At 48.1% G+C, this 26,286-nt stretch overlaps 1 protein-coding gene across 1 annotated transcript in view; it reads right to left on the bottom strand.

The window, feature by feature from the left end:
* The window catches only part of LOC122542715 (tripartite motif-containing protein 54-like), a 31,189-nt gene extending 5,399 nt beyond the window's left edge, over nt 1-25,790 (bottom strand). Inside the window, exons 1-3 of the mRNA XM_043680696.2 lie at nt 25,605-25,790; nt 10,979-11,140; nt 6,255-6,425 (exon numbers count right to left, since the gene is read on the bottom strand). Of these exons, the coding sequence (XP_043536631.1) occupies nt 6,255-6,425; nt 10,979-11,140; nt 25,605-25,790 (519 nt within the window). The remainder of the gene's footprint in view (nt 1-6,254; nt 6,426-10,978; nt 11,141-25,604) is intronic.
* Nucleotides 25,791-26,286: the final 496 nt, after the last annotated feature.

Genomic DNA, 26,286 nt, shown 5'->3' with positions numbered 1-26,286 from the left:
GGGGTCTCACTGTGTCCCCTCAGTGTGGGGTGTCACAGTGTCCCCTCACTGTGGGGTGTCACAGTGGCCCCTCAGTGTGGGGTCTCACTGTGTCCCCTCAGTGTGGGGTCTCACTGTGGTCCCTCAGTGTGGGGTCTCACTGTGTCCCCTCAGTGTGGGGTCTCACTGTGTCCCCTCAGTGTGGGGTCTCACTGTGGTCCCTCAGTGTGGGGTCTCACTGTGGTCCCTCAGTGTGGGGTCTCACTGTGTCCCCTCAGTGTGGGGTCTCAGTGAGGGGTCTCACTGTGTCCCCTCAGTGTGGGGTCTCACTGTGTCCCCTCAGTGTGGGGTCTCACTGTGTCCCCTCAGTGTGGGGTCTCACTGTGGTCCCTCAGTGTGGGGTCTCACTGTGTCCCCTCAGTGTGGGGTCTCACTGTGGGGTCTCACTGTGGTCCCTCAGTGTGGGGTCTCACTGTGGTCCCTCAGTGTGGGGTCTCACTGTGTCCCCTCAGTGTGGTCCCTCAGTGTGGGGTCTCACTGTGGCCCCTCAGTGTGGGGTCTCACTGTGTCCCCTCAGTGTGGGGTCTCACTGTGTCCCCTCAGTGTGGGGTCTCACTGTGGTCCCTCAGTGTGGGGTCTCACTGTGGCCCCTCAGTGTGGGGTCTCACTGTGTCCCCTCAGTGTGGGGTCTCACTGTGTTCCCTCAGTGTGGGGTCTCACTGTGGTCCCTCAGTGTGGGGTCTCACTGTGGGGTCTCACTGTGGTCCCTCAGTGTGGGGTCTCACTGTGTCCCCTCAGTGTGGGGTCTCACTGTGTCCCCTCAGTGTGGGGTCTCACTGTGGTCCCTCAGTGTGGGGTCTCACTGTGGGGTCTCACTGTGGTCCCTCAGTGTGGGGTCTCACTGTGGTCCCTCAGTGTGGGGTCTCACTGTGGTCCCTCAGTGTGGGGTCTCACTGTGTCCCCTCAGTGTGGGGTCTCACTGTGGGGTCTCACTGTGGTCCCTCAGTGTGGGGTCTCACTGTGGGGTCTCACTGTGGTCCCTCAGTGTGGGGTCTCACTGTGTCCCCTCAGTGTGGGGTCTCACTGTGGTCCCTCAGTGTGGGGTCTCACTGTGGTCCCTCAGTGTGGGGTCTCACTGTGTCCCCTCAGTGTGGGGTCTCACTGTGTCCCCTCAGTGTGGGGTCTCACTGTGTCCCCTCAGTGTGGGGTCTCACTGTGTCCCCTCAGTGTGGGGTCTCACTGTGGCCCCTCAGTGTGGGGTCTCACTGTGTCCCCTCAGTGTGGGGTCTCACTGTGGGGTCTCACTGTGGTCCCTCAGTGTGGGGTCTCTCTGTGTCCCCTCAGTGTGGGGTCTCACTGTGGGGTCTCATTGTGGTCCCTCAGTGTGGGGTCTCTCTGTGGTCCCACAGTGTGGGGTCTCACTGTGGGGTCTCACTGTGGTCCCTCAGTGTGGGGTCTCTCTGTGTCCCCTCAGTGTGGGGTCTCACTGTGTCCCCTCAGTGTGGGGTCTCACTGTGTCCCCTCAGTGTGGGGTCTCACTGTGGTCCCTCAGTGTGGGGTCTCACTGTGTCCCCTCAGTGTGGGGTCTCACTGTGTCCCCTCAGTGTGGGGTCTCACTGTGGTCCCTCAGTGTGGGGTCTCACTGTGGCCCCTCAGTGTGGGGTCTCACTGTGTCCCCTCAGTGTGGGGTCTCACTGTGTCCCCTCAGTGTGGGGTCTCACTGTGGTCCCTCAGTGTGGGGTCTCACTGTGGCCCCTCAGTGTGGGGTCTCACTGTGGCCCCTCAGTGTGGGGTCTCACTGTGGCCCCTCAGTGTGGGGTCTCACTGTGTCCCCTCAGTGTGGGGTCTTACTGTGGTCCCTCAGTGTGGGGTCTCACTGTGTCCCCTCAGTGTGGGGTCTCACTGTGGGGTCTCACTGTGGTCCCTCAGTGTGGGGTCTCTCTGTGTCCCCTCAGTGTGGGGTCTCACTGTGGGGTCTCATTGTGGTCCCTCAGTGTGGGGTCTCTCTGTGGTCCCACAGTGTGGGGTCTCACTGTGGGGTCTCACTGTGGTCCCTCAGTGTGGGGTCTCTCTGTGTCCCCTCAGTGTGGGGTCTCACTGTGTCCCCTCAGTGTGGGGTCTCACTGTGTCCCCTCAGTGTGGGGTCTCACTGTGTCCCCTCAGTGTGGGGTCTCACTGTGGTCCCTCAGTGTGGGGTCTCACTGTGTCCCCTCAGTGTGGGGTCTCACTGTGTCCCCTCAGTGTGGGGTCTCACTGTGGTCCCTCAGTGTGGGGTCTCACTGTGGTCCCTCAGTGTGGGGTCTCACTGTGTCCCCTCAGTGTGGGGTCTCACTGTGGTCCCTCAGTGTGGGGTCTCAGTGTGGTCCCTCAGTGTGGGGTCTCAGTGTGGTCCCTCAGTGTGGGGTCTCACTGTGGTCCCTCAGTGTGGGGTCTCACTGTGTCCCCTCAGTGTGGGGTCTCACTGTGGGGTCTCACTGTGGTCCCTCAGTGTGGGGTCTCTCTGTGTCCCCTCAGTGTGGGGTCTCACTGTGGGGTCTCACTGTGGTCCCTCAGTGTGGGGTCTCTCTGTGTCCCCTCAGTGTGGGGTCTCACTGTGGTCCCTCAGTGTGGGGTCTCACTGTGGTCCCTCAGTGTGGGGTCTCACTGTGTCCCCTCAGTGTGGGGTCTCACTGTGGTCCCTCAGTGTGGGGTCTCACTGTGGGGTCTCAGTGTGGGGTCTCACTGTGGTCCCTCAGTGTGGGGTCTCTCTGTGGTCCCTCAGTGTGGGGTCTCACTGTGTCCCCTCAGTGTGGGGTATCACTGTGTCCCCTCAGTGTGGGGTCTCACTGTGGGGTCTCACTGTGGTCCCTCAGTGTGGGGTCTCACTGTGTCCCCTCAGTGTGGGGTCTCAGTGTGGGGTCTCAGTGTGGGGTCTCACTGTGGTCCCTCAGTGTGGGGTCTCAGTGTGGGGTCTCACTGTGGTCCCTCAGTGTGGGGTCTCACTGTGGTCCCTCAGTGTGGGGTCTCACTGTGTCCCCTCAGTGTGGGGTCTCACTGTGTCCCCTCAGTGTGGGGTCTCACTGTGTCCCCTCAGTGTGGGGTCTCTCTGTGGGGTCTCACTGTGGTCCCTCAGTGTGGGGTCTCACTGTGGTCCCTCAGTGTGGGGTCTCACTGTGGTCCCTCAGTGTGGGGTCTCAGTGTGGGGTCTCAGTGTGGGGTCTCACTGTGGGGTCTCAGTGTGGGGTCTCACTGTGTCCCCTCAGTGTGGGGTCTCACTGTGGTCCCTCAGTGTGGGGTCTCACTGTGGTCCCTCAGTGTGGGGTCTCACTGTGGTCCCTCAGTGTGGGGTCTCACTGTGTCCCCTCAGTGTGGGGTCTCACTGTGGTCCCTCAATGTGGGGTCTCACTGTGTCCCCTCAGTGTGGGGTCTCACTGTGTCCCCTCAGTGTGGGGTCTCACTGTGGTCCCCTCAGTGTGGGGTCTCACTGTGTCCCCTCAGTGTGGTCCCTCAGTGTGGGGTCTCACTGTGGTCCCTCAGTGTGGGGTCTCACTGTGGGGAGAAAGTGAGGTCTGCAGATGCTGGAGATCAAAGTTGAAACTTTATTGCTGGAACAGCACAGCAGGTCAGGCAGCATCCAGGGAACAGGAGATTCGACGTTTCGGGCACAGGCCCTTCTTCAGGAATGAGCAGAGAGTGTTCAGCAGGAGAAGATAAAAGGTAGGGAGGAGGGACTTGGAGGAGGGGAGTTGGAAATGTGATAGGTGGAAAGAGGTCAAGGTGAGGGTGATAGGTCGGAGTAGGATGGAGGCGGAGAGGTCAAGAAGAAGACTGCAGGTCAGGAAGGCGGTGCCGGGCTGGAAGGATCCGGCTGAGACAAGGTGGGGGGAGGGGGGATGAAGAAACTGGTGAAGTCCAAGTTCATCCCCTGCGGTTGGAGGGTTCCCAGTCGGAAGATAAGACGCTCCTCCTCCGACCGTCGGGTTGTTGTGGTTTGGCGGTGGATGAGTCCAATGACCTGCATATCCTCGGTGGAGTGGGAGGGGGAGTTGAAATGCTGTGCCACAGGTTGGTTGGGTTGGTTCGTCCGGGTGGCCCAGAGGTGCTCTCTGAATCGCTCCGCAAGTAGGCGGCCTGTCTCCCCAATATAGAGGAGGCCACACCGGCTGCAGCGGATGCAGTAGATGATGTGGGTGGAGGTGCAGGTGAATCTGTGGCGGATATGGAAGTGCAGGTGAATCTGTGGCGGATATGGAAGTGCAGGTGAATCTGTGGCACTGTGGTCTCACTGTGGTCCCTCAGTGTGGGGTCTCACTGTGGTCCCTCAGTGTGGGGTCTCACTGTGGTCCCTCAGTGTGGGGTCTCACTGTGTCCCCTCAGTGTGGGGTCTCACTGTGTCCCCTCAGTGTGGGGTCTCACTGTGTCCCCTCAGTGTGGGGTATCACTGTGGTCCCTCAGTGTGGTCCCTCAGTGTGGGGTCTCACTGTGGTCCCTCAGTGTGGGGTCTCACTGTGGTCCCTCAGTGTGGGGTCTCACTGTGGTCCCCTCAGTGTGGGGTCTCACTGTGGTCCCTCAGTGTGGGGTCTCACTGTGGTCCCTCAGTGTGCGGTCTCACTGTGGTCCCTCAGTGTGGGGTCTCACTGTGGTCCCTCAGTGTGGGGTCTCACTGTGTCCCCTCAGTGTGGGGTCTCACTGTGTCCCCTCAGTGTGGGGTATCACTGTGGTCCCTCAGTGTGGGGTCTCAGTGTGGGGTCTCACTGTGGTCCCTCAGTGTGGGGTCTCACTGTGTCCCCTCAGTGTGGGGTATCACTGTGGTCCCTCAGTGTGGGGTCTCAGTGTGGGGTCTCACTGTGTCCCCTCAGTGTGGGGTCTCACTGTGTCCCCTCAGTGTGGGGTCTCACTGTGGTCTCTCAGTGTGCGGTCTCACTGTGGTCCCTCAGTGTGGGGTCTCACTGTGGTCCCTCAGTGTGGGGTCTCACTGAGGTCCCTCAGTGTGGGGTCTCACTGTGGTCCCTCAGTGTATGGTCTCACTGTGGTCCCTCAGTGTGGGGTCTCACTGTGTCCCCTCAGTGTGGGGTCTCACTGTGGGGTCTCACTGTGGTCCCTCAGTGTGGGGTCTCACTGTGTCCCTCAGTGTGGGGTCTCGGTGAGTCGTTTGGGTCGTAGGTCTCAGTGCAGCGTTTCATTAGGGGAACTGGTATGGGGTCTTGATGTGGGATATCAGTGTGGTGTCTGTGCTGAATCTCAGCATGGGTTTCCCCGTTGGGTCTTGGTACAGTGCTCAGTGCTTGCTGAGTGGTGTGTCAGTACGAGGTCTATGTACGGAATTTGGAATGTGGTGAAGGTACTGTTACGGGTGTACCTTTCCATTAAAGGTGTCGGTACAGGGTTGGACTGTTGTTACTCATATGGACTATGAGTACTGGTTATGTGATGTTGGTACAGTTATGTAGTGTTCATACAGATGTAGGAATTGCGTTTTCCATTGGCATACGCACAGAATTTCTTCATAATATATGTTTACATAGCATTGGAGTGGGGTGGGGTGATTTACTTTTGGCCTCAGTATTGGGTCTGTATGGACCTCAGTATTGGGTCAGATTGGACCTCAGTATTGGGTCTGTATAGGGGTCAGTATAGGGTCTGTATCGGGGTCAGTATAGGATCATTTTGGGAATCACTATGGGCATCAATATATCTTCTGTACAGGATCAGAACTGAGCTCAGTATAGAATCAGTATGGACATTAGTATAGGGGTCAGTGTGGGATGTGTTTATGGTCAATGTTTTGCTTAGTCTCGGGCCAGTATTATTGACTGTTCCAACACTCTCCATACCTCACACCGGATCTAATTCATATCTGGAAAACTTTCCTCTCCTGAGTAACCACTGATCATTAGGAATACCTGGAGATGGATGAGTGAGAGATTGCCAAACTTTGGGCCTTCAGGGCTGAGTCTGTCCTGTCTTCCTCACCTGGCACATGTGGTTTTCAGCAGATCAGCAGCAGTCAGTGGTGTTCTCGGAGCCCTGAGACACTAAACAAGAACCTGAGAACCTTCCAAATACTGAACTGCCTACTCTCATATGGGACATGTTCCGACTGAGCTACCCCCTCGACCTGCTAAGCTGCCTGCTCATTGTTAGGTGTCTCTGATAGCCAATGGGAGTGGGGAGGTGATTCAGACCTGATCAGTAAGGGGCCACATCCCTGTCTTTGGCTCAGTCAGATTTGAGATAGAGTATAAACACTAGATATTTCTGCAGATGAGAATGGTTGATCAGATTGGGGCAGGTACCTGGATGGTTCCTGACGCGTTCTCACTCCTCATGTGGAGAGACTTCATATCTTCAGTGAAGCATTTTTTCCTTTGTTGATAAACATCGGAGAGCTTAGCGACGTTGTGAGACTTGTGGTCTCCAAACAGCTTGCAGATGCTGCATATGGGCATATCATCGTGTAAGCACATCTGTGAAAACAGCACAACTTGGGATAGTGAAGGAACATTGTCAGACACTGTGTGGTGCATCTCACCTTCTGGTTCACCAACACAGCCCTGAGACTCACTTAGAATCTTACATTAGAGAAGAAATTGCACATTGTGATGTCAGGAACATGCAAATTGACTGGCCTCTGATTCATTTGCAGAGTCTGAGTCTATCTGATTAGATTAGATTCCCTACAGTGTGGGAACAGGCCCTTCGGCCCAACAAGTCCACACCGACCCTCCAAAGAGTAACCCACCCAGACCCATTTCCCATATTTATCCCTGACTAACGCGCCTAACACTATGGGCAATTTAGCATGGCCAATTCACCTGACCTGCAGGCCTTGGATGGAAGCCAGAGCACCCAGAGGAAACCCATGCAGACACGGGGAGAATGTGCAAACTCCACACAGACAGTCACCCAAGGCTGGAATCGAACCTGGGTCCCTAGTGCTGTGAGGCAGCGGTGCTAACCACTGAGCCACCGTGCTGTCCCTTTGCAGGGGACGAAAATCTCAAAACCACCCCCATATTGCGCTTTGAGAGGGAGCGAGATCGAAGGCGAATATGGGAAGAGGTAGTGAAAGGGACAAGATTGAGATCAAAAAGAAAAATTGCAAGAGGTAGGAAAGTGGGGAATGAGAGGTTTGAAGCGAGAGAGAGATAGGAACTAAGGCTAAGTAAGGTGGACAGAGAAGAGAGACCAGCATCTAGGCAGATCAGAGCGTCTGAGAGACAATTACATTTCCCACAAATAAAACAAATGCAGCAGAAAGCAAGAGAGGATGGAGGTGCTGATTGAGGGGTTACAATGTTTCCATTATTTGAACGAGATGAATTTTCCAAAGCACTTTAGCCCCAGTCAAACGTAGCCCTTGATGTAAAACTTCAGTCTGTATGGTCTGCCCCTCCCTTGCTTTGTAATCCCCAGCAGTCCCATAAAACTCCAAATTATATTCCAAATTCCTACAGATTCTGGAATGGTTCCTGCAAATTGGTTAATGTCACCCCACTATTTAGGAAGGGAGAGAGAGAGAGAGAGAAAAACAGACGTGATAGCCTTACACCAGGATAGGTAAATGCTGCAGTCAATTGTAAAGGATGGGGAAAAACAGACAGTTTTTTTGATAATAATCTGGTTGGACATGCTGGGCATGGATTTGTGAATAGGAAATCACGTTTGACAAAATTGTTGGAGTTTTTGAGTTTTATTTTGTTCATTCGTGGGCATATGGGCATTTATTGTTTTCCGAGCTGCCCTTGAGAAGATGGTGGTGAGCTCCTTTCTTGAATCACTGAAGTCTGTGTGCTGGAGATACACCTACAAATGCCATTAGGGAGGGAGTTCCAGGATTTTGACTCAGCATTATGGTTAAGATCATAAGACCATAAGACATAGGGTGGAAGTAAGGCCATTCAGCCCATCGAGTCCACTCCGCCATTCAATCATGGCTGATGGGGATTTCAACTCCACTTACCCGCATTCTCCCCGTAGCCCTTAATTCCTTGTGACATCAAGAATTTATCAACCTCTGCCTTGAAGACATTTAGCATCCCGGCTTCCACTGCACTCTGCGGCAATGAATTCCACAGGCCCACCACTCTCTGGCTGAAGAAATGTCTCCGCATTTCTGTTCTGAATTTACCCCCTCTAATTCTAAGGCTGTGTCCACGGGTCCTAGTCTCCTCGCCTAACGGAAACAATTTCCTAGCGTCCACCCTTTCCAAGCCAGGTATTATCTTGTAAGTTTCTATTAGATCTCCCCTTAATCTTCTAAACTCCAATGAATACAATCCCAGGATCCTCAGCCGTTCCTCATATGTTAGACCTACCATTCCAGGGATCATCCGTGTGAATCTCCGCTGGACACGCTCCAGTGCCAGTATGTCCTTCCTGAGGTGTGAGGCCCAAAACTGGACACAGTACTCCAAATGGGGCCTAACCAGAGCTTTATAAAGTCTCAGTAGCACAACGGTGCTTTTATATTCCAACCCTCTTGAGATAAATGACAACATTGCATTCACTTTCTTAATCACGGATTCAACCTGCATGTTTACCTTTAGAGAATCCTCGACTAGCACTCTCAGATCCCTTTGTACTTTGGTGTTATGAATTTTCTCACCGTTTAGAAAGTAGTCCATGCTTGTATTCTTTTTTCCAAAGTGCAAGACCTCGCATTTGCTCACATTGAACTTCATCAGCCACTTCCTGGACCACTCTCCCAAACTGTCTAGATCCTTCTGCAGCCTCCCCACTTCCTCAGTACTACCTGCCTATCCACCTAACTTTGTATCATCGGCAAACTTCGCTAGAATGCCCCCAGTCCCTTCATCCAGATCATTAATATATAATGTGAACAGCTGCGGCCCCAACAGTGAACCCTGTGGGACACCGCTTGTCACCAGCTACCATTCCGAAAAAGAACCTCTTATCCCAACTCTCTGCTTTCTGTCAGACAGAATATGGGGAACAAAGAATTAGCTGATGAGCTACATTCATACTTTGATTCGGTGTTCACAAAGGAGGGTCCATGGATGTAGTATATTTAGAGTTTCAGAAGGCTTTTGTTAAAGTGTCTCTGGAGGCTGGTCAGTAAACATTGCCTCCTATTCCATATGCTTTAAGATACTGACATGGATTGAGGATTGTTTTCTGTCTATTAAGAACGCATGAAGGGCGTTTGCCTGAAACGTCGATTCTCCTGCTCCCCGGATGCTGCCTGACCTGCTGTGCTTTTCCAGCACCACGCTCTCGACATAAGTAGATCGATCTCATTTTGGGAGACTATGACCACAAGAATCCGGACGTGGGCCACAGCTGTGAGCATTGATTTGGAAATTTAATTAAAGGGAAGACAAGGTAGATGCAACTGGATAGATATAGGTTGGTGTTTCCCTTGGCTGTGGAGTTTGGAACTGGGGACATAATTTAAAAATGAGAGAGATGCCACTTAGGTCCGAGATAAGGACATTTTGTTTATTCAGAGGGTTGTGAATCTTCTATCACAGAAGGCTGTGGAAGCTCAGTCTGTGATTGTGTAGAAAGCAGAGATTGATTGATTTCTGATTACCAGTGGTTTACAGTGGATGTAGGGTGGCTAAAAGGCAGTGAAGTGTTTGGACAGCCATTATCGTTATGAACAGCAGGGCAGGCTCAATGGGCTGAATGGCCTACTTCCAAGCTCATCATAGAATTTATAGTCAAGGAGAAGAGTGACACAAGTTGATTCTGAGACTGGGGTCCTGGATGCAAATACAGGAAGCCACAATGGTGTGAGTTGGCTATGATAGATTGGGGGAATGTTCCTTAAAGTGATGAAGGTGACAGGGCAATGCCAAACATTCAAAGAGTGCCCAGGTGAACTGCAGTAATTATTCATTCTCCTCAGACACAAAAGTAAAATGGAAAAGGAAGCCAAATCGTGGCTTACCAGGAAAGTTAGAGATAGTGTTAGATCCAAGGAAGAGACGTATAAATCGGCCAGGAAAAGCAACTGACCTGAGGAATGGAAACGGTTTAGAATTCAGCAATGGAGGACAACGGGATTAATTAAGAAAGGGAAAATAGAGCACATGTGTAAGCTTCTGAGGAACACACAACTTTTACAGTCAGATTTTTATAGGTTTGTGAGGAGAAAGGTGTTGCTAAGGATGAATGTAGCTCTCTTACAGACAGAAATGGGAGACTTGATAATTGGGAACAAAGAAATGGCTGATAAGCTACATTCACGCTTTGATTCGGTGTTCACAAAGGAGGGCACAAATACGAGAAATGTTGGGAGCACAGCGTTTAGTGAGAGGGAGGAAGTGAAGGAAATCAGTATTCGTTGGGAAATGGAGTTGAGGAAATCTGTGGGACTGAAGGCTGATAAATCCCCAAGGCCTGATAAGCTACATCTCAGGAAGAGGCCCTAGAAATAGTGGGACGTGTCGATGGTCAACTTCCAAGATTCCATTGAACAACAGTTGCTACAGATTGGAGGATAGCAAATGCTCACTTTTAAATAGGGGAGGCAGAGAAAATCAGAAACTATAGACCAGTTCACCTGAAGTTGGTATTCTCAGTTGTATTTTGTCTCTCCCAGATTATCCAGTTGTGGAGGGACTGTTGTTGGGAATCAGAGGAGGCAAGAAGTTTCTGGTGCGACACCTTCGTTGAGTGTGTGTGAGGGTGATGGGTTGCCATTTTCTCCTCAGCTTCGTTTATGTTTGTTCAGCCTCAGCACGGGCAAGAAGTGGAAAGTTTGTGGAATTTGCCTGCAAAGCCTCTGGTCACTTTAAGGGTTGGGGAGACAGGAGGAAATGTTGCTCCCCGAAAGAAATGGCATGGACCCAGGGGGGTATATTGGGGTGGGGTGGTTTCTCGCTCGGTGTCGCCCCCTTTTCAGCTGGTGTTTGAAGTCTGCGTCCTCACCGAAACAAATTATCCAAGTCCAAAAATTTGTAGCCAACTGAATTAACCATGAAGGAAATGGACTTACTTTGGGGAAAAAGAAATGTGTGTAGTTTCTTTAAAATGGAGCTGCAACACTCACCAGATTCATGAGTTCCTCTTCATGCTTGTCACACATTTGAGTTTTCTGGCTCAGTTCCTTGTTGCAGATAATCTCCAACTCCTGCTTAAACTTGTCCAGCACATTTTCTGCAAAAATGTTTCGTTTTAAGATCCCGATCCCTTTTCCACGCAGGTAGGTGAGCTGAGAAGGGATGTTAATTAAGCAAACAACAGATCCATTAGAGCAATTGTTCTCCTGTTTATGTGAGTTTCAAGCTTGTCTTGGCTAAATTCAGTAAGTTACCTGTTCATTAGCATGTTATTGTTTGTGGGAGCTTGCTCTGTGCAAATTGGTTGCCATGCTTCCTAAATTTGAAATGAGGCGGTGCGTCAAAAGTATTTAGAGTTATAGAGATGTACAGCGTGGAAACAGACCCTTCAGTCCAACTCATCCATGCTGACCAGATATCCCAACCCAATCTAGTCCCATTTGCCAGCACTTTGCCCATATCTCTCTAAACCCTTCCTAATCATGTTCCCATCCAGATGCCTTTTAAATGCTGTAATTGTACCAGCCTTAACCACTTCCTCCGACAGCTCATTCCATACATGCACCACCCTTTGAATGAAAAGGTTGCCCCTTAGATCTCTTTTATATCTTACCCCTCTAACTCTAAACCTATGCCCTCTAGATCTGGACTCCTCAGTGCTTGGGAGCCTCCTGTGAAGCGCTTCTGTGATCTTTCCTCTGGCATTTGTAGTGGTTTGAACTACCACTACAAATGCCGGAGGAAATATCACAGAAGCGCTTCACAGGAGGCTCCCAAGCACTGAGGATGTCACCTAGACAGGGGACGAAATGTCTGCAACACAAATTCCCAGCTCGGCGAACAGAACCACAACAACGAGCACCCGAGCTACAAATCTTTGCACCAATTTTGAACTAGATCTGGACTCCCCTACCCCAGGGAAAATACTTTGCCTCTTTACCCTATCCATGCCCCTCATGATTTTAAAAACCTTTGTAATGTCATCCCTCAGCCTCCGACGCTATATAGAAAACAGCCCCAGCCTATTCAGCCTCTCCCTGTAGCTCAAACACTCCAACCCTGGCAACCACATCCTTCCGATAGGACGGAGACCAGAATTGCATGCAATATTCCAACAGTGGCCTAACCAATGTCCTGTACAGCCGCAACATGACCTCCCAACTCCTGTACTCAATACTCTGACCAATAAAGGAAAGCATACCAAATGCCTTCTTCACTATCCTATCTACCTGTGATTCCACTTTCAAGGAGCTATGAACCTGCACTCCAAGGTCTCGTTGTTCAACAACACTCCCCAGGACCTTACCATTAAGTGTATAAGTCCTGCCCTGATTTGCCTTTCCAAAATGCAGCACCTCACATTTATTTAAATTAAACTCCATCTGCCACTCCTTGGCCCATTTACCCATCTGATCAAGATCCCATTGTAATCTGAGGTAACCTTCTTCACTGTCCACGGTGTCATCTACAAACTTACAAACTATACCTTCTATGTTTACATTCAAATTATTTGTATAAATGACAAAAAGTAGAGGACCCAGTGGAGTGCCTTGTGGCACTCCACTGGTCACAGGCCTCCAGTCTGAAAAGCAACCCTCCACCACTACCCTCAATCTTCTACCTTTTGAGACAGTTCTGTATCCATATGGCTGGTTCTCCCTGTATTCCATGAGATCTAACCTTGCTAACCAGTCTACCATGAGGAACCTTGTCGAACACCTTCCTGAAGACCATATAGATCACGTCTACCGCTTTGCCTCATCAGTCCTCTTCATCACTTCTTCAAAACATTCAGTCAAGTTTGTGAGACATGATTTCCCATGTACAAAGCCATGTTGACTATCCCGAATCAGTCCTTGCCTATTCAAATACATACAAATCCTGTCCCTCATTTTCCCTCCAACAACTTGCCCACCACTGATGTCAGGCTTTAACTCCCTGCCTTTTCCTTACCACCTTCCTTAAATAATGGCACCACCTCCAGTCTTCCGCCACCTTACCTGTGACTATCGATGATACAAATATTTTAGCAAGGGGCCCAGCAATCACTTCCCTAGCTTCCCACAGAGTTCTCGGGTACACCTGATCAAGTCCTCGGGATTTATTCACCTTTTTGCATTTTAAGACATCCAGCACCACGTCCTCTGTAATCTGGACATTTTTCAAGATGTTACCATCTGTTTCCTCACATTCTATATCTTCCATGTCCTTCTTACAATAACACTGATGCAAAATACTCGCTTAGTATCTGCCCCATCTCCTGCGGCTCCACACAAAGGCCGCCTTGCTGATCTTTGAGGGTATCCTATTCTCTCCCTAGTTGCCCTTTTGTCCTTAATGTATTCTAAAATCCATTTGGATTCTCCTTACTTGCCAAAGATATCTCATGTCCCTTTTCTGCCCTCCTGATTTCTCACTTAAGTATACTCCCTTGTGTTGTTTTAAAGCATTTGGGATCATTCTGTTGTTGTTAACAGCATTATATAAATACAACTGTTCTCACCATTTGAGATCCTTCTCATGAGTGACTGGTGTATGTCTGTTGGTTTTGTTCAGAGCAAGCTACATTACATAAGGCTTTGCATTATGTTATTGCAGTGAGCTGTGTTCTAAGGTTGAACCAGTCAGTTCACAAGTCAAGCGTGTGGTGCTGGAAAAGCAGAGCAGGTCAGGCAGCATCCGGGGAGCAGGAGAATCGACGTTTTGGGCAAGCACCCTTCATCAGGAATGGGGCTCAGGACAGATGAGACTTGAACATGGGTCGCCTGGCCTAGAGAAACTACTTATCCCTGCTATGATCATTGTAAGTTAACTCATTCTGAGGTCAATTACAGGCTAATTTCAGCAACCCTCTCTTGTTCCATACGCAATGCTTTCTCTTTCGAATTGGCAATAAGTTGCATTTCTTGGTTTCTGCTTAACATCAGAAAAGCCACTTTTCAAAACAATATTCTTTTCAATCTGTACCAAGTTTTGATAGATTTATCAGCTCCAGGTTTAGTCCAAAGGCAGGTCCAGGTCCGAATGAGCTCCACTGTGGGTGGGGCAAGGAGACAGATCCAAAATCCATCTCGGCCAGAATGAGGATCAATCTGATCCACGCTGGTCATCCAACCAATCGACATGCACCCCCCACCCAACTCCAACCCCTACTCCCCCACTAAGGAGTCGGGGGCAACACTTTGGTCAGTGGTTAGCACTGCTGCCTCACAGCGCAAAGGCCCCAAGTTCGATTCCAGCCTTGGATGATTGTTGTGTGGATTTTGCACGTTCTCTGCGTGAGTTTCCTTCGGGTGCTCACGAGCTCGAAGGGCCGAATGGCTTCCTCCTGTGCCTATTTTCTATGTTTATGGTTCCTCCCATTCCACAGTTCAAAGATGTGCAGGTTAGGTGGATTGGCCATGTTGAATTGTCCATAATGTCTAGGGATGTGAAGGCTAGGTGGGTTAGTCATATTACGGGGATAGAGTAGGGGTCTGGGTTTGGGTGGGATTCTCTCCAGAGGGTTAGTGCAGACTTAGTAGGCTGAATGGCACTGTAGGGACTCTATGAAATGCGCACAGTGACTTGATCTTTCCAAGTGCTTTCAATTTATTAAGGCAAAGCATTAAAGCTAACATGTGAACCACAGTGTCAGAACTGAGCAGGTGAAATAATGTGGATTTTGAAAGCTGGAGGAGAGCTAGCTAGGGTAAGAAACAGTATGGAATATTTGGAATTGTATCTACAACTTTGCATTACTGGGTGAGTCAGGGTGGCTTTGAAGTTTCCAATCCCTGCTACAATGGTGATGGAAAATGAGACAAGATAGAGTTGGGATGACTACTCATCTTAATGACAAAATTGTGAAATAAATAGAGAGTTGAACAGAATACCAGAACAAACAAGGGTAGCAATTTTGTCAATGCTAGGGAAATGTGCTGCAAACTTTATTGTACCGTAGTTCTTATTGAGAAGCAGGAAATCTAAATTGGAGAAATATTAAAGGCCAATTTTACTTGTAAACGATATGCGTTTAACATCACAGATCAGGAAGAAAGGGAAAATGTTGATCAATACATGACTGCACTGTGACGTCAGGCTGAATCTTAATTTTGACCAAACCTGAGAGATCAGGAATTGGGTTGTTTTAGGAAAAGAGATCCTGCCATTTACTGAGGGAAAGCTATCCCTGTGCAGAAGCTCTGAGGTTATCAGTCATCAAATAGAGAATATGAAAGGCTTTGTCCGGAGGCTCACTGAAGATGTTACTTGGTATGGTGACGAAACGTCTGAAAGTGAACCTTGCAGCTCAGCGAGCAAACCTACATTCAATATTAATGCAAGGACAGTCAAGACCTTATACTGAGAGTAAACAAGCCCAGCATAATGGGAAAAGTAAAGTATTTCCATATGAGGCAGAATAAAGATCAAGGCTAGATGACAGGATTTAAATGTTGTGGAGGATGCCTGGTGAATGGAAAGGAAAGATATCCAGCATAGAGAAAGCAGTGCTTTAACTGGAAGAAGCTAAATCACTTTGTTTTCAAGGAAGAGAAGCAAGTCTTTAAAACCGGCTGCTGGAGAGATAACAGATGATGCTGATGACTCACTCTACACTATACACCAAGGTGGTATTGTTAGATCTGGATTGTGACTGTTAAAGGTGATGACTGCAGAAGGAGAGTATGATGTGTCAGACAGACACTGGTGATTCCTGTAACATCGTGAGCATCCCAGACCTTACAACGTGGTGCAAAATGGTGACCCAGGAATGGAAACATGGAAGATAAGGTTGAGGTTTATCTGATGGAATAATAGTCACCCCAGGGGGACAAGTGAAACTGAGATTCTGGATCAGTGGTGCTGGAAGAGCACAGCAATTCAGGCAGCATCCGAGGACAGGCAAAATCGACGTTTCGGGCAAAAGCCCTTCATCAGGAATAAAGGCAGAGAGCCTGAAGCATGGAGAGATAAGCTAGAGGAGGGTGGGGGTGGGAGAGAGTGGCATAGAGTACAATAGGTCAGTGGGGAAGGAGATGAAGGTGATAGGTCAGGGAGGAGAGGGTGGAGTGGATAGGTGGAAAAGGAGCTGGGCAGGTCGGACAAGTCCGGACAGGTCAGGGGATCGAGTTTCTGGAGGTTAGAAGCTAGGATGAGGTGGGGGAAGGGGAAATGAGGAAACTGTTAAAATCCTCATTGATGCCCTGTGGTTGAAGTGTTCCGAGGCGGAAGATGAGGCGTTCTTCCTCCAGGCGTCTGGTGGTGAGGGAGCGGCGGTGGAGGAGGCCCAGCACCTCCATATCCTCGGCAGAGTGGGAGGGGGAGTTGAAATGTTGAGCCACTGGGCGATGTGGTTGATTGGTGCGGGTGTCTCGGAGATGTTCCCTAAAGCGCTCTGCTAGGAGGCGTCCAGTCTCCCCAATGTAGAGGAGACCGCATCGGGAGCAACGGATACAATAGATGATATTAGTGGATGTGCAGGTAAAACTTTGATGGATGTGGAAAGCTCCTTTGGGGCCTTGGATGGAGGTGAGGGAGGAGGTGTGGGCGCAGGTTTTACAGTTCCTGCGGTGGCAGGGGAAAGTGCCAGGATGGGAGGGTGGGTCGTAGGGGGGCGTGGACCTGACCAGGTAGTCACGGAGGGAACGGTCTTTGCGGAAGGCGGAGAGGGGTGGGGAGGGAAATATATCCCTGGTGGTGGGGTCTGTTTGGAGGTGGCGGAAATGTCGGCGGATGATTTGGTTTATGCGAAGGTTGGTAGGGTGGAAGGTGAGCACCAGGGGCGTTCTGTCCTTGTTGCGGTTGGAGGGGTTGGGTCTGAGGGCGGAGGTGCGGGATGTGGATGAGATGCGTTGGAGGGCATCTTTAACCACGTGGGAAGGGAAATTGCGGTCTCTAAAGAAGGAGGCCATCTGGTGTGTTCTATGGTGGAACCGCTCCTCCTGGGAGCAGATACGGCGGAGGCGGAGGAATTGGGAATACGGGATGGCATTTTTGCAAGAGGTAGGGTGGGAAGAGGTGTAATCCAGGTAGCTGTGGGAGTCGGTGGGTTTGTAGAAGATGTCAGTGTCAAGTCGGTCGTCACTGATGGAGATGGAGAGGTCCAGGAAGGGGAGGGAGGTGTCAGAGATGGTCCAGGTAAATTTAAGGTCAGGGTGGAATGTGTTGGTGAAGTTGATGAATTGCTCAACCTCCTCGCGGGAGCACGAGGTGGCGCCAATGCAGTCATCAATGTAGCGGAGGAAGAGGTGGGGAGTGGTGCCGGTGTAATTACGGAAGATCAACTGCTCTACGTAGCCAACAAAGAGACAGGCATAGCTGGGGCCCATACGTGTGCCCATGGCTACCCCTTTGGTCTGGAGGAAGTGGGAGGATTCAAAGGAGAAATTGTTAAGGGTGAGGACCAGTTCGGCCAAACGAATGAGAGTGTCGGTGGAGGGGTACTGTTGGGAACGTCTGGAGAGGAAAAAACGGAGGGCTTGGAGGCTCTGGTCATGGCGGATGGAGGTGTAGAGGGATTGGATATCCATGGTGAAGATGAGGTGTTGGGGGCCGGGGAAACGGAAGTCTTGGAGGAGGTGGAGGGCGTGGGTGGTGTCTCGAACGTATGTGGGGAGTTCCTGGACTAGGGGGGATAGGACAGTGTCGAGGTAGTGAAACTGAGAGCCCAGTGCACTGGGAAGAATGAAGACCTCAGTTCCAGACAGTGGACATTAAACAAAATCCACTCACCTCAACTGAAGAAAGTTAAAGCTTGAATTAATAACCGCAAATGTCCCAGCATTTTGCAGGGCACCAAACAATTTATTATTGGACATATCATAGAAGATCACAGAAATGTTTTTACAGGTTAGCTGATGCCTAGCTGATGAATATAGTACACAATCCAGCACAAGAACAGGACCCACTGGCCAGCAAACCACTTATTGCCCTTACACCGTTTCTGTTCACCTCCCACTAACGTGTCTACCATGATACCCCTTAAATGTTGCTAACATGCCTGCTTCCAGCACCTCCATTGGCAGAGCATTCCAGATGCTGACTACCCTCTGGGTGAAAGATTTTCCCCACACCTCCCCCTCTCACTTTGAACTGCGCCCACCCTGGGTAAAAAAGCCTGCGACTGTCCACCCTACCTGTGCCTCACCTAATTTTGTAGAGCTCTGACAGATCGTCCCCTCACCCCCTGCCTTTTCAGTGAAAACAATTCGGAGTTTGTCCAACCTCCGTTCATAGCTAAAACCCCCTCCAGACTAAGCAACATCCTGGTAAAACTTCTCTGGAACCTCTGCAAAGCATCTTTCTGGTCGTGAGGCGACCAGAATATTCCAAATATGGCCTCACTAAAGTTTTATACAGCTATAACATAACTCGCCAACTGTTATATTCGGCCAATGAAGGGAAGGGTGCAGTATGACCACCTTATCCACCTGTGTTGGCCCTTTCAGGGACCTATGGACCTCTATGCCCAGATCCATCTGTACATCTGCCATTTATTGTAGTGGTTGAGTGTGAGAGCAATTCAATAATTGCCAAGGAGAGTCCCTGTTGCTCTCCAGTCCAATCTGAAGACAAAAACATAGGAGTGAGAAAAGAAGGGAGTAATTGCAAAGGTGACAACTCGTGCAGAATGGATTCGAACCATAGTAATGGACTGCAGTAAGGCTTTGAAGAGATCTCAACATGCCATGCCAACTATTGAAAGAAATTTTGCTAAGCACGCCAAGGGTAAAGGCCATTATCACTGGGCATGTGAAGGCTGGTTACTGTTGAGTGAAGTTGGATGGGAGGAACAGCTTTCTAATGACATACTGAATGCCAATCAGGTAATTGTGCAAGCTGCTCGGCATTTCTACTGCGTCAGAAGGGGATCAATGCAGAGTATGAGACAGTCAGCGATTTTGCTGGAGTGGACGCTATCATGGCTGATCTCCTGACTAAATGGATGGGGAAATATACTTGAGGAAACCATCGCAGACCGCAGACAGAATCTAATATAACTGCTGGAGAGAGCTTGATAAACCTGAGGCTGGACAAGAAAAAGATCCAACTGAAAAGATGCAAATAAGCAAACAATAACATCACAAGAAATCCAGAAGTTGATTGGTTAGTAGCTGCTATTAGCGAGTGTGTGTAAAGTGCTGGAATTTGGAAAAACTAATGTAAAATTTTTTGAACAATCTAAAATATCTACTGTTATAAAAGAAACTAATATTCCATCATTCATTTATTCTTAAATGGTGAGTTTTATTGGATATTTAAGGTTTACTTATCCCATAAGTGGTAGTGAGATGAAATAGTAATTTAATTATAATGAAATAACTAATTAGTTAAGGCACAGGAAAAAAAGCATGGCAGATGGTGTGAATGTAGAAGCTCTTGGATGGTGATGTGATTCAGGGTAAATCCGTCCGGTGTAATGAAATAACTCCAGAGGTCAGTATCCCATCACCAAGTCACCCTTTATTTACATTTGGAGAACCTTTGACATTGATCCTGCTCCCTCAGAGTGAACAGATCCTCTGACACTCCTGTTTACATGTCAGCCAGGGCTCCCTGATTGGACCGGGTTAATAGCCCCAATCAGGGAACTCCTATTCTATGTGGTCCATCTGGCTGCCCTTGGTGCAATCGCTACAGTAAGAGTCTGTGACTCCTGGAACTTTGGTTCAGGATTTGAGTTGGAGATCCAGCTGCAGACACTGCAACACTTCAAGAAGTGGTGAACATCACCTGGACACTGCCTCAGGAGGCAGTCACATCTGATTTGGTCAGTGCTCCGCTTCAGGAAGGTGTGATTGTGAGTGAGGAAAGTGTGGAGGCACATCAAGTAGAAGGAGGAGAAACTCAGCATTTGCAATGGTAAGGCAGAGGTGGGTACTGCAGATGCTGGAGATTAGAGTAACAGGCCCTTCAGCCCAACAAGTCCACACTGACCCTCCGAAGAGCAACCCACCCAGACCCATTCCCCTACACTTACCCCTTCACCTAATGCTACGGGCAATTTAGCATGGCCAATTGACCTAACCTGAACATTTTTGGGCTGTGGGAGGAAACCGGAGCACCCGGAGGAAACCCACGCAGACAGGGAGAGAATGTGCAAAATCCACACAGACAGTTGCTTGAGGCGGGAATTGAACCCGGGTCTCTGGCGCTGTGAGGCAGTAGTGCTAACCACTGTGCCACCGTGCCGGCCGAAGAGTCAAGATTAGAGTGGTGCTGGAAAAGCATAGCAGATCAGGCAGCATCTGAGGAGCAGGAAAATCGACATTTCAGGCAAAAGTCCTTCATCAGAAATTATGAAAGTTCCTGATGAAGGGCTGTTGCCTGAAACGTCAATTTTCCTGCTCCTCGGATGCTGCCTGATCTGCTGTGCTTTTCCAGCACCATCCTAATCTTGATTTGCAATTGTAAAACTGGTTCAAGGCTTGGATGAAAGGAGTGGTTGAGGGGTGGATTACAAACTGACCACAGCACCATGGCACAGGAAGTTATTCAAGTGGTGCATTAATAGGAACGTGGTGCTGTTAGGGAACAATATAGTCAGGGAGATCAACACAGTTGTCTGCAGCTGAGGGCAAGAGTTGTCAGTACAGTGTTATCGTTTGGAACATCTACTGTGGGCTGGAGAGGAATTTGCAGTGGGAGGGGTCTGTGGTCCATGGAGACTAATGACATAAATACAACTAGGAAAGAGGATTTACTGAGGAAGAAAGAGCAGCTTGGGCTAAATTGAAAAGCAGAGGCCCAAAGATAATATGCTTGGATTACTCCATGAGCCGCCTGCGAATTGAAATTGGTAAATTAGATTAATAAACTGACTGAGGGTTTCAAAGATTGATGGGCAATAAACAGATTTCAATTCATGGGACACTTGTACCAATACTGGGAAAAGTGGGAACTGTACTGTTGGGACAGCATTGATCTGAACCACACTGGGATTATTGCTCTGGTGAGTTGGAAAGCCAGTGTCATGCTGGTATAGCCAAGTGGGACAAAGAGCTTTAAGCTAAATGCTGGCGACGTGAGATCAAACTTGCAATGAATAAAGAAAACGAAGGAAAAGAACTAAGTAGAAAAATTATGATCAGAGTGTGGCAGGACGTGACAGAGCTATTCAACCTAGGAGTGCATGAGTATTTAAGAGTACATAACATTTTAGATGTTAGCAGCAAGGAAAATATGGAGGAGTAGCTCTGTTAATCAACGATGACATTGGAAGTATAGAATTGATTTATTTATTTCTGACACTGAGCTATCGAATCAGTTTGGGTGGAGACAAGAAATAGTAAAGGTAAGAATTCACTCGTCATGTGGTTTATGTACCCTTTAACAATAATCTCGCTGTATAATGAGGCATAACAGAAGAAATAATGGAGGCTTATGAGAAAGATACGGTGATGATTTTAGGAGATTTTAAACTATGATGGGTGAATGAATAATCTTGGCAAAGGTGACATGGGCAATGAGTTTTAGTATTTTCAGGATAGTTTCTTAACACCTCATATTCTAGATCCAAACAGTGAGCAGGCTATACTAGATTTGGCAACGTGCAATTAAAACTGTTGATCTCATTGTGAAAGTGCCCCAAGGAAACAGTGATCATAATTGAACTTAATATCACATTTTACTTTGAGGAAGAGAAGAATGAATTGAAAACTAATATTTCAAACTTAAATACGGGCAATTATGAGGACATGGCAACAGACTGAAGTGCACCTGGAAAATTAACTTACAGGATAGGTCAGCGGAAATACAGTGGTAGATATTTAAGGAGATATTTCAGAATACTCAGAAAAGGGTACAGAATAATGAGAAATATCACTACTGGCAAATGAATGAGGTTAAAGTTAGTATTAAATTGAGAGAAAAGATGTATAATTCCACAAGATGGTCGAAGGTCAGAAGATCGGGCAGAATAATTTTGTAAGTTAGCTCGCTGAGCTGGAAGGTTTGCTTTCAGACGTTTCGTCACTGATGTTACCTCATCAACCTGAGCTCCAAATCTTCTCAAAGATTGGACAGAATATCAAGGTCAGTAAAAAATGACTTAAGATTAATAAAGAAAGCTAGCTAGAAATGTGAAAACACATGTCAAGAGTTTCTGCAGATACTTAGAAGCAAAAAGTAAGTAAATGAGTGTCTTCTGGAGAAAGTGTGTTGGGGAATTAAATAGGAAAATAGGAAAAACCAGTGGATAAATTTTTGAGTCTGTCTTTACTGTAGAGAATAGAAACGGTTAATAATTATAAATAAGGAGGTGAGAAGGAGGGAGGAGCTTCAAGCGATTACGATCACCAGGGTAAGGGCACTGCAAATATTATTAGGACTGAAAATCGACCAGTCCACAGGACTGATTCTGGGTTGGTGAAATAAATAGCTGCTGAAATTATAGTTTTTAATTGGCATTGGTTCTAATTTTCCAAAAATTCCTGAGGTTCTGAAAAACTCCAGTAAGATTGGAAAACAGCAGATGTAATGTCTCTGATCAAGAAAGAGATCAGACAAGAAGCAAGCAACTAGATCCTGCTAGCTTCCCATCCATCATGAAAAAAAGACTGGAATTTATTATTAAGGTGGTTAGAGCAGGAGACATAGAAAATCTCTGTGCAATCAGGCAATGTTGATATGGTTTTGTGGAAGGGAAACAGTATTTCATTAACTTACTGGAGCCCTTTGAAACAGCAACGATCAGAACAGATAAAGGGGAAAGTGAGGGCTGCAGATGCTGGAGATCAGAGTCAGGAGTGTGTTGCTGGAAAAGTTTTTGCCCAAAACAGTCGATTCTCCTGCTCCTCGGATGCTGCCTGACCTGCTGTGCTTTTCCAGCAACACTCTCTCGACAGATTAAGGGCAGCCTGTTGCACTGTATGTCAGATTTCCAAAAGGCTTTTGATGATATGCCTTATTAAATGCTACTACACAAAATTACAGCTTGTAGCGCGGGGAGGCAAGAAAAGGAGACCAAAACTACATCACACTCTCGGTATGGTCCCACCAATTAACCTGCGCAACTATAGCAACACATTCCAGTTTTTATTTTCCATTCGCCTTGCACCAAATGCCAACATTCCCTCTGAATGACTTATGAACTGCTGTACCTGCATGTTGTGGGCTTTATGTACCCGGACAGAGTTCCCATCATAGCATGTTCTGAAGGAATTGCCAAGGAAATTGAACTCTCCTCGCAGCTCCTAGAGAAAGAACATTATCCCTTCATTGAGCAGATTTCAGACGAATAGCCAACAATGTGCACATGGGTCCTTCGAAGATCCGATCACTTTAAAGTTGAAAGTGATCCGATTGGGCACTCGGTGGTTCCATGGTTAGTTCTGCTTCGGGGACCTGAGTTTGATTCCAGCCGTGGGAGAGCAGAGCATGCACATACTCCCCATGTCCGTGTGGGTTTCCTCCCATAGTCCAAAGATGTCCAGGTTCGGTGGATTGGCCATGCTGAATTGACCAGGGATGTGCAGGCTGAGTAGATCAGCCTGTGGGCAACACAGGATTACGGGGATAGAGTATGGGAGTGGGTCCGCATGGGATGCTCTTTGGAGGGTCAGTGTGGACTCGATGGGCTAAATGGCCTTCTTCCATACTGTCGGGATTCTATGATTATGTATGCAATGTGTGTGTAGAGACTGAAAAACGTGGGAAGACTGATATCATGAATGATAATTTTCTTTGTCAACAATGGCTTTTACCTGCAAATGACAATTTTTGCGATTTATTTTAAAAGGTTATTTTATGAAGAGGACAATGGGTTAGAGAAATGCATTTGGAAGTACAGTGTGCCTTATCATAGTCATGTCACCTTTTGTTGTAAACGCTTTCAGTTTAAGAGAAGCAATTAAAACCCACACATAAACCAACCTTCATCAGATAACAGTTAAACTCTAATTGACGTCGTAAGCTCAAAGATGAAGCCTTTTAGCATTAAAACCGAATGGTGTTATTTTGAGTGTTACATAGTTCAATAGGCCGAAACAGTCAACTTGATCAACAGCCCCATTACCTTTCTGCTCCCTCTTTGTGTAGGTGCTCTGTTAGAACCGTACACAAATATATTAGATGGACAGCAGCAATTTTCCAAGGTTACATCAACACCTGTTCCTATGGCTACAACCTCCTCCAAAGAGAAGGAGAGGGAGGCACATAAACCCAATGGATAATGTTCTTGCCCCTTTTGAATGACTATGAGTCATAGAGACATAGAAATATACAGCACGGAAACAGACCCTTCAGTCCAACCAGAAATCTCAACATGATCAATTCCCATTTGCCAGCACTTGGCCCATATCCCTCCAAACCCTTCCTGTATACCCATCCAGATGCCTATTAAAGGTTATAATTGTACCAGCATCCACCACTTCCTCTGGTTACTCATTCCAAACACGCACCACGCTTTGTTTGAAAAAGTTGCCCCTTAGGTCCCTTCTAAATCTTGCCCCCCTCACCCTAAAGTTACGCCTGGTAGTTCTGGACTCCCCCACCCCAGGGAAAAGACCTTGTCTATTTACCCTGCTCCCATAGCTTTCATATCTTTTCTAAAGTATGGAGCCCAGAACTGGATAAAGTTCTTCAGTTGAAACTGAATTAGTGTTTTATATAAGTTCATTATAACTTCCTTGACTGTGGGCTGTATGCCCCTATTAATAAAACCTATTCACTGATTACATCCAGATGTCTCCTTCTGCACACTCTTTGAAGTTGTTCTCTTCATTTTATAATGTCCCTTTCCCTGTCCTCATCTTCGCTGTTTGTTTGGAAAATATTTTAAATTTGCTTTGCTACTGACCCTTCTTCATAATTTTGAGTGCTGCAATAAAATTTCCTTAATCTCAACTGCTCAAACAAGAATCATTTCAGCTTCTGTTGCCTCTCCAAATAACTGAAGCCCTAGTTCCTTAGTACCATTTTCCTAACTCTCCTCTGCACCCTTGGCTCTCTTCCTAAGGTGGAGTGCACAGACATGGACTCCAACAAAGGCCAAACCTGTGATTTCCAATGGGTGAGCACCGGTTTACTTTTGGCAAACTCAAGAATCCTGTCAGGACGTTGGAACAAAATGAAGCGATTCACACAGTTAAGGCTGCTCCACCATTCTGGACCATGGCTGGTCATCTACCTTGATGCCATTTTCCAGTGCTGTCCCTCGCTGTGGTGATTATCTCAAAATCTGTTGATCCCTATCTTGAGATTGTTCATTTGAATCATTGGAGTATCTTTTTAGCAGCTTTATCAGCTTACTCTGCCGCCTTCACTGATTTGCGTTTGCACAAATCTTTCTGTGCCTGCGCCCCCTTTACGAATTTATCGTTTTAGCTCCTGCGACCTTTAAGGACTTAACCACTCCAAAATGTATCACAAACACTCCCCTAAACGTCATCCACAAAATGGCTGCCTGTTTCACCAATCTCTCTCTGTCATTCTGAAGACTCTCCGTATCCGCCTCACCTTTCCTATATCCCCATTGTACTTCCACTCTGGATGCTAAGTGCCAATTGTCTAATTATGTATATTAAGATATACCAGATAATAGAAGCTTTTCTGACAACACTTAACTTGAAACAATGAGGGGGGCAGAGCCCCCAAGCTTTAACGATCATTTTAAGAACAACAATCTATTCCTACTTTTCTACACATGGGACAAAAGAAGTGACCGTTCACGTGGGTGCAGTTCTGAGAGAAGAGGGTTGCCTCGATGCATTGTTTGCAGTAATTATGACCGCAGGGCAGTTCGAGCACGGGTGGGGTATACAGCTCCAGGCACACAGGGCATGACAGTTCCTTGGCCAGTGCTTCATGGGCGATGTTCATGACGGTGAGCAGTCAGACGCCCGCTGAGAAACGCATTGTCCTGGGATCCCTCGGAATCCTGCTGAGACGCCCGGGGTACTGTCACAAAAATAAAAGAAAACAAATTCAACCCAAGAGCCCAAGCCCCCAGTTGATAAGGAGATGATGCCACAATACACATTCTGTGTGGTTCGGATCGTGATCTCACAAAAGGGGTCCCCTTTGAAACGACGCAGCTGTTACAGTTCCATTCCAGATTGTAGACGTCATAATTCAACAATACAAGCTCAGGCCACCAGAAAGTTCACATTTTATGAGCTAAGTGCTGTCCATTTCGCTACCACCATGGCACAACAGGAGGACATTCAGCCCCTCAAATCCATACTGACTCCCCATGGAACAAAGTAGGTGAGCAGGAGGCTGGAGGAGCACAGCAAGGCAGGCAGCATCAGGAGGCTGAGGGAACACAGCAAGCCAGGCAGCATCAGGAGGCTGAGGGAACGCAGCAAGGCAGGCA

Source organism: Chiloscyllium plagiosum, unplaced genomic scaffold (genome assembly GCF_037043375.1).
Source record: "Chiloscyllium plagiosum isolate Xiang-an unplaced genomic scaffold, Cpla_swu_hap1 HiC_scaffold_47, whole genome shotgun sequence".
NCBI lineage: Eukaryota > Metazoa > Chordata > Chondrichthyes > Orectolobiformes > Hemiscylliidae > Chiloscyllium > Chiloscyllium plagiosum.
Note: the sequence above shows the minus strand (reverse complement) of the source record. Positions and strands in the feature narration are given on the sequence as shown.